General features: G+C 44.7%; 1 protein-coding gene across 6 annotated transcripts in view; it reads right to left on the reverse strand.

Annotated features, from left to right (window-relative positions):
* Window positions 1–1,401: 1,401 nt before the first annotated feature.
* The window catches only part of FANCA (FA complementation group A), a 3,206,914-nt gene continuing 3,195,992 nt past the window's right edge, over window positions 1,402–12,323 (reverse strand). For all 6 annotated transcript variants that reach the window (XM_069646037.1, XM_069646039.1, XM_069646038.1 and 3 more), the window contains one exon: window positions 1,402–1,735. In XM_069646037.1, coding sequence (XP_069502138.1) covers window positions 1,628–1,735 — 108 coding nt within the window. In that variant the 3' untranslated portion in view covers window positions 1,402–1,627. The remainder of the gene's footprint in view (window positions 1,736–12,323) is intronic.

Consider the following 12,323-nt stretch of genomic DNA (forward strand, 5'->3'; position numbering starts at 1 on the left):
AAAAGATGACCGGAGTCTGTTTTTACAGAGGGGTCTTGGGTGCCATATTGAAAAACATGGCTGACCCGATTTTTAGCTACCGGTGTTCGCGGTCGGGCAACATCAATTAGTTCTAAAACCACTGCCACCAGCCATTTCAAGAGGAAAGGGTAACATTTGACTGTTACATGAGTGTTTAGACTCACTCTATAGGAGGATAGTGTGTGCTGGGCCTATGAATTTAAAAAGAATAGCAAAGTCAATTTAACTTTACATGCTCTGGGAGACAGAATCAGTCCCAGAGAAGGTATTTAAAACGTTGGGAAGTCTGAAAGACTTCCCTGTGCCACTGCACTGAAGGTGCTTTGTGACACACAAGAAAAAGATGATGCCAATGGAGTTGTTTAAAACCCCACATCCAAAGAACACAAAAGTAAAACACACATCAAAATACATGAGAGAGTGGGAAAAAAGGCTCACACTCTTACCAGGTAAAAATTAAAATCCTAGAAATCCAGCAGTTGCTGGGGGTCTCAAAAGGTAAGGTAAATTAGAACAGTCTTGAGAATTCTCCATAACATCCTTTGGCGCAAGACGGTGTGATTCGTTAAGGGGGAAAACAAAAATGGAGTGTTGAGGTCTAGACACTAAATCCCTATACAGGGAGAAGCCGCTGCCACTGGGGCATTGTTCCAGAGAAACTCAGCTGGCCAGCCATCTGGTGCCAGATTATAAAAACTTTGCACTGGTGCAAGCGCAAAGTTGCACCATGTTTGCACTAGGACAAAGTTTGCCCTAATGCAGAAAACAATGGGGCCATATTAGAAAGTATTTGCACCATGAAAATGCAATTTGTCATGGTATAAGCACTAGCACCAAAATTGCCCTAGTGCAAAAAACATGCACAATTTTTGGACCAGGGCGATGTTTGCGCTAGTGCTAATACAGTGCACTTGCACCAGTGCAAAATTTCTGTAATTTCGCCCCTGGTGGCAACTTTGAGGCTTTCTCTGGAGAAAACTAGCCCTGACTTCTGCTGTTAACCTGGTCTAGCATACAACTGCACATGGCGCCCCAATACCCAGGAAAGGGGTCTATCCCAGGAGCTGAGGATGAAAAGCAAAAGACCCAAGAAGACAAAACGGATTGCAAATGAACAAGTGTGGGAACACTTATTTCTTCAATGTTGAGTCATTCATTGGGAGTATGAGAAGGGAAGGGATCCCTGGACTTAGAATTGGGAACACAGACGTTTCTCTTTGTTTTTTCAAGGCCTGTTGTCAAGTTCTATCTTACCTGAGTTGGTCAATGTTTTAATAGATTTTATGTTTCAACTCAAACCTCTGCATTGCTCTTCTTTTGATCTCATTCAGATTTGTGACGCAGTCTATTCAAATTAAATATTCACACACAGAGAATCAGTTTGGTGGATAGAGAATAATTTAATTTTCGCATAAATAAGTCATTTTCTCTGTCTCTTGGACCCATTTACTCTTGTTCCTATGCTTCAATAAGACATATGACCTAATCTCAGACTGGTATCTAGCACAGGCTGCAACATTAGTCATCACTCATCAGTTCCTCGAGGGCTGAGTGTCCAAACCTTCTCTGCACTTGGCTTGCAAAGATCTGTTAGAAAAACTTCAACTCAGAAGAGGATTGGTTCATCATACAATGTCTGATCTGGCGATGGCATTGAAGTGTTTCGAAGAGCAGCTCTCACTTCTGGATCAAAGTCTCCACAGGCATCAAGTAGCTGCAAAGCAAACCATGTACAAATCAAACCATATCCCAAGTGACAGTTAAACATATTGACTACAGATTAAAAAGGGAGGGGGTGCTTGTTTGTAAAAACCACTAACTCTTATGTTCTGCTCCTTCAAATTGCCAAATTTCAGAAATGCTTCAACTGGAGGTGACGATTACTAACTGTGTATACAGTTCCAAAAGACTGGTACAATGCCTTGCACAGCCTTATCACTAAGTTTCCATCTGCCCTTCACAGACCCTCGTATATACACCTGAACTCCTCAATCCCAGTTTCTTTTACTCACAAAATGCAAAGGATTAGACCCAATTTTGGGACCTGAATTTTACTCCATTTGCACCCAAGTGGATTCTCCCTCAGAGCCCCTTATAGCATGCAAGTATTTTTGCTCTTTGCAAATATATTTTATTTATAAGCATTTCTGTGGCTCTGAAGATACTAAACACGCAGAGCTTTAAGAGCTTGGTTTGTGAGAGTATGTTTCTCACTATTTGCACCATATCACACAGAATTTTATGTTTGAGGAGACTGCATGAAGCAAATGACTGGATGTTGATGCAGTCTTGTAGTGGGAATCAGTGGAAGATTTTGTTATTAAAAGTTGTGTTATTCAAGGATTTCAATTTTGCCACACGTGTTACAATTTTCAAGCCTTTTTGGTTAAGCAATTTATTAATGGGTTAGTAATGCAAGGGGTAGTTTAATAGTTAATCCAATGTGTATCAAACTTCTAGGCAACATTTCAGGACCTCTTCAAACCAAATATCAATAGCATGAATTCACTCTTCTCTGACTATCTTTGACTCATTGCATGCACACCAAAATCACTCCGCCATTAGTTGCACTTTATGGCTGTCCCTTCAGATTTCCACAGTCCCAAATGAGTACAAGTTACTCAGCTCGGCTATTGTATATCCACCTTCTTACAGGACCCTGTGCTGTCCATATCCTAGGTACAGAGAACAAGTTAATTCTCTTTGATAACGTTCTGACGAATACAGACTTCCTCCTACATATTTGTCATATTTGAGATGTCACGCAGGTCCAGACTGGTCCGGACAATTATCAAACAGCCGCTAGATGGAGTCATGAGGCTCTGCAGAGGTCTGTAAGGAGGGATGTGTCATTGGAGGAGCAGAAGTGTGGCGGTAGCCTCCCATGAGGCCTATGAAGTGAGCCATAGTATAAGAGACCACTACTGTTTGTATCACAGTATAACCACCTTTGTTGGAGAGATCTGTGATGAAATCCATTTGACAGAATTGTCAGGGTCGTTCTGGAAGGAGTAGGGACTGTAACAATACAAATGGTTGATTGGGCACAAATCTCGCACCCATGAATGTAATCCCCAATATCGCCCTTGAGCGTTTTCTACCAGGCATATCTTTGTACCTTTTCTGTGATTTTCTTGATACCAAAGTGTCCTGCTCAAGGGAGATCATGGCACCAGCGTAACATGGTATGTTGGCTCTCTCTGGTAGGTAGCCATAACCAATGATCATGGAATAACAATCACTGTTCTTCGGTATGGTGTGGGTCTTCCTTGAGGAAGGATTCCTTCATCTACGTTGTATAGGTTTTTCTCAAAATGTCTTCACATGTCGAGACGGGCGAAACTATGATTGAAAAAATTTTATCTGAGAAAACGAAAGGGATTCCTTAAATATCAACATCTGATCCACGATAGGCACGGGATAAGGCATCAGCCTTAGTGTTTTGGCTAACGGGCTTAAATGTGACTAGAAAGTAAAACTTTGAAAAGAAATGGATCCAACGATTCTATTGTGGATTCATTACTTGAGCAGTTTTTAGAAAGCCAAGGTTTTGGTGGTCTATATAAACAGTTATGGTGTGTCCAGCTACTTCTAACAAATGTCGCCAATTCAGATAGGCCTCTTTTATGGCGAATAGCTCTTTCTCAAAGATGGTGTAGTTCCTCTTCGCAGAATTTAAGGTCCTGGAATAAGAGGCAATAGGGTGCAGAAAGTCAGTCTTTGGGTGTTTCTGTGAGAGGATTGCTCCTAAAGCGTAATTGAATGAATCTGTTTCCAGATTATATGGCAGACTTTGTTCGGAGAGTCGTAGGACAGGCAATGTGGCAAACAAGGTTTTGAGGGTTGCAAAAGCTTGGTCTGTGTCACGATTCCAGAGGAAGGGAACATCTTTTACTAATAAACGTTTTAATGGGACAAGGATTTTGGAATATCGGGGGATGGATCTCCAATACAAATGCCAGGAACCTTAGTGACTCATCTACCCTTCCGTCACATTCTCCCATAAGCTTGTCTAATAATGCTTCTAAAGTGTTCAAACAATCCCAAGTATTGACTTTTGCTATTCGGGGAAAGCGTTGTGCTACGAGATGCGGCGCTCATCTCCGAGGATTCACTGCATTAAAGAAACGTGCGCCGTTCGCAGCCCGATGGCGGTTGCCATGGAAACTAGGGTATGAACAATGAGGCGTACGTCATCATGCTTACTTTCTGTCAAGTGACTTCATGACTACTTAAACTCCTCATTAACTTTGAATCAGTGCTTCTGATTTTGGCTGAAGTACGCTACGTATCGTGTGATTATCTACGTTTGGTTTATTGGTTTCCTGATCTTTTGTTTTGTCCTTGGACTTCAGTTTCTGAATTTCCAGAATCTGCTCTACGTGACTCCTATCCTTGTTGCCTTGTTTCTTCTGAGTCTTCTTTCCTGCTTTGATCTGCTGTCTCCCTGTTCACCCAAGTTGCTGACCCAGACTGCTCAACGGACTCCTGTTTCCTCTTGATTTTGGAATGACACTGCCTTTCACGTTGCCAACCCGGACTGCTCAACGGACTTCTGTCTCCTCTGGATTTTGTATTGCTATTGCTTCCACTTTGCCGATCCGGATTTCCATTGAACTGCACTTTAGATTGGATCCTTATCTGTGATAACTACCTTGTAGTCCAGAAGCTCTTCACTCTCTCTCATCCCGGTATGGATTAGAGACTTCCTGGTACCTAGAGGGTGTTTTGGGAGCGTCCGCGTTCCATTGGGTTCTTCAAGGAACTTCCTGGCCTCTAGATGTTCCGTTTTCTGCGGGTATAGTCCTGTCACATGGTGTTGCTTCTGGACCTACCTAATTAGTGATCCTTCATCACTTCTGCAAGTCAGAAGCTGATTATCAACAGGAACACGGTAAGACCCCCATCCAATTCCTCTTGACTTCCTGGTCTTTCTCCTTCGATCTGGTATACCAAATCTTACTTGCATGTTTCTTACTTGTTACTCTCCAGATTTTGCACACCTCATTGCTACCCAGTTGATTCCATCCCATTCAACCAGCCAGGGTTGTGTTAGTCTTTACTAGTGACAAGCCCAATTAAGGTTAGTCCTGTTTGGATACACTGTTATTTGCTTATAAGAGAAAAAGGCTGTTGTTAATGTGCCTTTTCCTTTCCGGCTCTAGGTCTGCTTTTCACGTTTGGGTCCATTCTTCCAAATAATAGATCCCTTGGTATGGTGTTTTGAATCCATACACAGGGTTACATTGTTGGGTAGAATTGTTCGTCTACACTTCGTGAGCAAGTCACCAGGCTACCCTGACAACAAATTTGCAAAACCTAGGAATCTTTGCAAGGCTTTCATGGTTGATGGCACAGGCCATTCAAGATGCCGGATATCTTCCGTGGATTCATTCCTATATAAATTCAGGTGTCAATATATAACCCAAGTAGGTGATTCGTTGTTTGTGGAATTCACACTTTCAAATCTTGGCATGAAGCTGGTGTTTACGTAATCTGCAAAGGATCTCTCTTACATGGTTTACATTTTGTTTATACGAAGGGGAGGATAAAAGTAGGTCATCTAAATAGATGACAACAAAAACTTCCAAGAGGTCACAGAATGCATCGTTGAGGAAGTGCTGGAAAACAGCAGGGGCATTACAGAGCCTGAATGGCATGACAAGGTACTCGTAGTGTCCAAACCTGGTTCAAAAGGCCATCTTCCAATCGTCTCCTTCAGCCATTCAAACCAGGTCATATGCTCCCTTTAAATCAAGTTCGGTATAAATACTGCCATACTTGGCTTGGTCTAAGAGAACTTTTATCAAAGGGAGGGAATAGTGGTTCTTGACTGTGATTGCATTTAGCTGCCTGTAATCAATACAGGGTCTGAGTGCGGGTTCATCTTTTCTGGGGATAAAAAACAAAGGGGCCCCTGCGGGGGATGTGGAGTGTCGAATAAATCCCTTTTTCAGGTTATCCTCTATGTAAGGTTTTCTTTTTCAGAGAGATATGTTCGGCCATGTGGAATCCGGGACTCTGGATACAATTCTATTCGGCAGTCATACTCCATATGGGAAGGCAATTGTCAGCTTCCGTGGGGTGAAACACATCCAAAAAATCATGATATTCAGCAGGTAATTGTGGAGGAATCACTAACGCTTGTTGAGACAAAGGTGATTTACTGATTCTTTCAATCATAAATGTAGGACTACAATGGCTAAGGGACTTGGAACATGAGGGTGGGAACTGGTCTCCTTGGAAGGTGAGTTTCTGGGTTTCCCAGTCAATCAAGGGGTTGTGATAACACAACCAGGGTATTCAAAGTGTTAACTGAAAATGGGGTGCCGCAATGGCATCAAAGGATAGATACTTGTGGTGGTGAGTAACACATACCATCAAGAGGGTTTTTGTGTGTAGAGTAAGCGGTCCAGAGATTTCAGGCGAACCTTCTACAGACATAATGGGTTCATTTCTATCTTTGGGTCTCAAGGGTAGTGTCGACTATGTGCAAAGGCGATATCAATAACATTTCCTGTGGCGCCACTATCTATCAAGGCGATTACCTCTTCCCATCTCCTTTGTTCTAGGAAGAAGTCCACAGAAACAAAGAAATGGTTAGCATGACTTGGAGTTAATGGTATTCTTGCCATCTGGGAATGCAGTAGTTGTTCACCTCGCCCAAGATTCTCTATGAAGGATGAGTGGGATCTTTTCCCATGGCCTGAGAAGGTCTACGAGGGCAGATGTGGACCGCATGGCCAGTGTCACTACAATAAAAACAAAGCCTTTATTTCCTTCTTCTCTCTCGTTTGTCCAGAGAGATGGGACCTCTAGTACTCCCTAATTGCATAGATTCAGTATCAATGGCCATTGGTGCTTCCCTATTTCGGGAAAACACAGGTCTACGGGCTTCCCATTTTCTTCTCTGACCCATGAGATCATTTGTACAGTGTTCTAAGTGGATGACTGGGGTTATGTAATCTGTAAGATTTTCCGGAAGAGTGACAACCTGCCATATGGCATCTTTCAACTGTTCTCTGAGCCCTTTATGAAAGATCGGGAGTTGTGTGTCTTCAGGCCATTCCATTTGGGAAACAAGACCATGGGTTTTATTTATTGTTTATTTATTTATTGTTTGCTTGTTAGGCGCTTACACAGCAAGTAAAATACTGTTTCAAAGCGTCACAGGCCGAGTGGGGGACAAGGGAGTGAAATACATTACATGACACAATAATTAATAAGAGCAGTGGAGGAAGGATGAACCTACCATGCCTTGTGGGTATTCAGAAGGTGCAAGTGCAGCAAGGAAAAGGGCAGAGGAAATAAGTATTGGGGGTCCGGGCTCATGGGTGAGCTAAAGATGAAGTGCTTGGTTGTTGAGTGCTACATGGCCAAGGGCCACGTTAGGAGTAAGTACGATCCTTCATGGGGGAGGGAGCGCCAGGGCAAGTGCTATGATATGATATCATATTTTATTTGTATCGCGCTCATACACAAGTTTTTCAGAGTACGACGAGGCAAGGGAGGGGAACAAGGGGGGACAAAACAACAATCTTACTAGGCCCAGGGACGTTGAGAACACGCAAGTGCAGGGGATAGGGAAGGGGGAAAGTGGAAAGTGCAAGGGAGAGGGGAGAAGTGGGAAGTGCTGAGCAAGGGATACAAACAACAACAACTGGCAAGTGCATGGCTTAAAGCGCAGACAAGGGGTGTCTGATAGGTGCAGATAAGGAGACTGTAGGGTTACAGATACAGACCCAAGTGCAAGGGTTGCCAGGAGGCAGTGCAGGTCTGTGGCTGGGTGGGCAGGGACCTGAGCCCGAAATCAGAGGGTAACCAGGTGTACAGTGCTGAAGCAGACAGATCAGCAGGGAAGATGAGCGAAGGCAGAAGCAAAGAGGAAGGTCTTGAGGTGCTCCTGGAACCAGAGATGGTTCTCCTCAAGTTTCAGAGTGGCACAGAGGCTGTTCCAGAGGGAGGCCCCAGCCGAGGAAAGAGCACTGTGGGATTAGCAGAGAAGAGAAGAAGGGAAGGAGGAGGTGAAGAGGAAGGTCTTGAGGAGCTTCCAGAATTTAAGGAAGTCCTGCTCAAGGAGCACAGGCAAGGGAAGGCTGTTCCATAGGAGGGAGCCAGCTGAAGAAAGCGATCAACCACCTGCCCTCTGTTTAGTGAAATGCTTTACACACAAAGAGTTGGTGCCATAGGAACAAAGTGATCTAGAGGGAGAGTATTTAGTAAGATAAAGTTGAAGATTGCATCACCCACAAGCCTGTCTGGGCCCGGGGACCACACTGAGGGATTTGAATTTAATATGTGTAGCAACCACGGAACCAATGAAGACGTTTTAGGGCAGGAGAAATGCGGTCCCTTGGCTTAAGGCCAAGGATAAGACTTGCTGCTCTATTCTGGATAAGCTGGAGGGGTCGCAGAGTGGAAGAAGGTAGATTCAGGAGGAGGCTATTGCAATAGTCAAGCCTAGAGAGAAACAGGGCTCGGTTAGCATTGAGCCTCTGGGGGAAAAGTGAGAAAAGGGAGAATTCCTTTGAGTAGGAAGAGCTGAAAGTGGGACTTCTTGGCAATGTCCTGAGTGTGAGGGAAGAAGGAGACAGAGGAGTTGAAGATGACTCAAAGGTTTCTGGCTTCAGAAGAAGGAGCAGGGGGAGAGCCCAAGGAGGAAGGCCAGAGTGAAGTGAAGAAGAAGGGAGCAGGGGTCCAGATGGGAAAGATCTCAGTTTCACAGGTGTTGAGGCAGAGATCACTGGAAGTGCACCAGGACTGGATGGCAGATAGGCAGTCAGGGATGATGGAGGGTACAAGAGGGTCAGCAGGAAGTTTGAACACTGGAAGTTGGAGGAGATGAGGTGTGCAAGCAAAGCGAGGTAGATGTTAAAGAGCCAGAGGGAGAGGATAGAACCCTGAGGGGCACCACAGGTGGAGAAGGAAGTAGGAGAGGGGAAGGTGCCCAAAGATGACTTGGGAAGAGCGGTCAGTAAGGAAGGATGACAGCCAGTCAGATGCCCATTCCGAGATACTAAGGGTATCGTGGAGCCTTTGTATGAGGATGGAATGGTTGACTGTGTCAAAGGCAGAGGAGAGATCAAGAAGGGTGAGGACAGCAGGGGAGTTGGCGTCCAGAGATACAAGCAGTTCTTCACTGGTGTTCAGAAGAGCAGTTTCCATGCCTCTGGATGCTCAGAATCCAGACTGATGGTCGTGGAGACCATGAACAAGTTCAGTGTGCGAGTTGAGTTGGGGAAGAGGTGATGGAAATATGGTGGTATTTGCCAGGGCAGGTATGGTCTGCTGAAGGTTTTTTCAGGAGTGGGCGCACAAGGGAGTGCTTAAGGGAAAAGGGGAAAGATCCAGTGTCAAAAGAGTGATTGCAGAAATCAGCGAGTGCGGGAGCCAGGGAGGCAATGTTATCATTGATGGTTCTGGATGACCAAGGGGAAACCTGTTTAGAAGAGACATTCATGGAGCCGACATCTCTGGTAACTTCTTCAGGTGTAAACAACAACCGCAGGAGGTGTGGGGGAACAACAACAACAAGCGATCCCTCAGTCAGGTTAATCATCTTTAACTTCCAAACAACAAAGTGCTTGTAGCAACAAAACCTGTTAATAGAGAAAGATTCCTCTTAAATTAGCAAATCAGAAAGGTTATCAATTCGGTTCCATGTTTTAATATCCCCGCAAAAATATCGGCATACAAAAATATCGCCATATTTTTGTGGGGATATTAAGGCATGGAACCTGCGGGGGACACCTCTGCAACCCCTATTTTATTTTAAAGGGAGCAGGGAACACCCCCGCAACCTATGCTCCCAGAAACCCCAAATATTATCCCCACTAAATATATTGCCTATGGCCGTTCCCGACGACCATATATACGGCAATATTTTTGGTGGGGATAATATTACCTGATACGATTAAATCTGCGTGCTTTGAATTGAAAACATTACATATTTTATTGTTATCACATAATGGTTAAAAACACATTGAAGCATTAATTTACAATGGTTCAATTCTTAAAGTTGTTACAGTACAGAAAAACAGATAGTGGAACGGGAGCATACCAATGTTCAGTTCCCAGGAATTTTAGTAAAGTGTCTAGTGCTGTGCAAAACCACATCTCAGTTGATTCTCTAAAACAGTACTCATCTCGCACACCATTCATACTACTCACTTCATACAAGTTCATACAACTTTCTAAAACCCAACATGTTTCTTTCCTATTCACTTTGGTTTTCCTATTACCAGGCAATTCATCAGGGGCTATCTGCTTAACACAAACCACTGTTCAACCTTGGAACTGTAAGCCAAATATCAGTTTTGGTTAATTAAGATGAATGATACAGTTTTATTCAACTCTCAGTCCTTCAATCTTCAGATTCATCTTTTCTTGGCTAGAGTGAAGAATCTTCCCCATTTTGGGGCCAGGAGCTTCTCACGTATTCAAATGTAGCTGTCATCAAACCACTTTGTTCCTTCTACTGGATCCTCAATTTAAAGTCCGGAAGGGCCATCGTACCGGGGAAGCGAAGACAGTGGTGTCACGTTGTGGAGCACTGGTTCCACACCCTTCTAGATTAGGGCAATCAGTCCCATCGTTTCCACTGGCGTTAGCACTGTTGGTGTGTGCTGGTCTATTAACGTGTTCATGCCTGTAGTCATAGAAAAATGAGGGCTCAAACTCTCATTCTTTTTAGTAGCAGAATGAGTCGCCCAGCATTGAACTGCTACGGCTCATCAAATGCTGAAAGGCAGGCCCTGTTGTCAGTCTTCCTAATTCCATCAGTCCTGACTGGCGTGACTAACCTACGGCGTGTCTACAACTATATATAATATAGGGAGCAGGCTTTCGCACAGTCCCTGCCGTGTGATTTGTCTCTTCCTCCTATGCCAGGTGTGACAGGGGAGAAGGAGAGAGAGAGGGGCCAAGGCGGTGAGGGATGGGTTGGTGTAGTGCATGTGTGAAATGAGCCAGAAAACATGGCACTGATGCACGGCCATCTTGAATATTCACTTCCATCCACCGCAATGAAACAGTAATGAAAGCCTACGTTTCTGTGGGCTCAGCAAGTAAACATGTATTCCTGCCGCAAACAAAAGGTCATAAATTATTGCCAGATGAGCAACCCGGGGAGAATAGTTTTTGTATTGTCCGCTGAAGGACAAACTAGAAAGGGAGTAGGAGCGCTCTGCAACATGCAGTGATAAGGGGTAGTGGGAATGACAACAAGGAGGGAAGATGTTTTTTTTCCGCTTCTAGCTGGAATATTCTACTCTCTTTATGCCTCATGCTTATTGTCTGCTCTTCGCCGAGGGCAGCATGCTAACCCATGAGGGGCGGGGATCGAAAGTAGCCCCATAAGAGACATTGGGCCTCATTACAAATCGCCCGGTATGGAAACAACGGTGGCGGTAAACCCGCCGCCACCGTTGTTTCCATGCCGGGCGATCACAACTCCTGCAGGTGGGAGGTGATGTTCCCGCCAGGTCTGACCTGGCGGGTTTAACACCGCCCGCCTGCAGGCGGACGAGGAAACACCGCCAGCATTACGAGATGCTGCCGGTGTTTCCATGATCCCCATTCCCATCGAGTCTGATAGGACTCAATGGGAATGGGGATTAACACCATTCCGCTTCCGTGATTCCCGGAAAACCGGGGTTGTAATGCCCCGGTAATTCCGGGAATCACGGAGGCGGAATGGTAATACGAGTCCGGTGGTAACCAGGTGGTTTTACCGCCTCGCTTACCGCCGGACTCGTAATGAGGCCCAATGATGTGTTCTTGGAATAGTTAGTTAGCATTTGGACCCCGGGTGATGCAGTCTCACTGAGAGGGAGGACGCTCCGCTCCAGATCCCGTTAGAACAATCGATCTCTTTGCCTGCCTGTGGTGGGACTAAATAGTGTCGTAGTTGCCGAGATGAAGGTGTCTTCTGTAGCGATCATAACAGTGTTGCATTTTTTCTTTGTTGATGAATAACTGATTATGTATTCTATTTCTTTCTAAATGTTATAAGTGATTAAAGGGCCTGTAAAGCGCAATTCTTTGTTATAACTATAACCAATGTGTTATGTGTAATTCTTTGCCTATCTGAGTACAATAACTAATTTTGCAAGGGGCTGGAGAACGCAAGTATGGGATCTCCACATGTGGCCAAGATAAAGCAAAACAGTTGGGAGGGTGGCTAGCAAGGGTGTTCAGGATGTCCCGAGTTTTGGTGGCGAAATGTGTGGCCAGTGCGTTGCAGGGGCCTGGGTAGCAGAAGGGGAGGAGGAGACTGTGGAAGGGTTGGCTAGTTGTTGTTG

Source organism: Ambystoma mexicanum, chromosome 2p, assembly GCF_040938575.1.
Source record: "Ambystoma mexicanum isolate Mex_15411 chromosome 2p, UKY_AmexF1_1, whole genome shotgun sequence".
NCBI lineage: Eukaryota > Metazoa > Chordata > Amphibia > Caudata > Ambystomatidae > Ambystoma > Ambystoma mexicanum.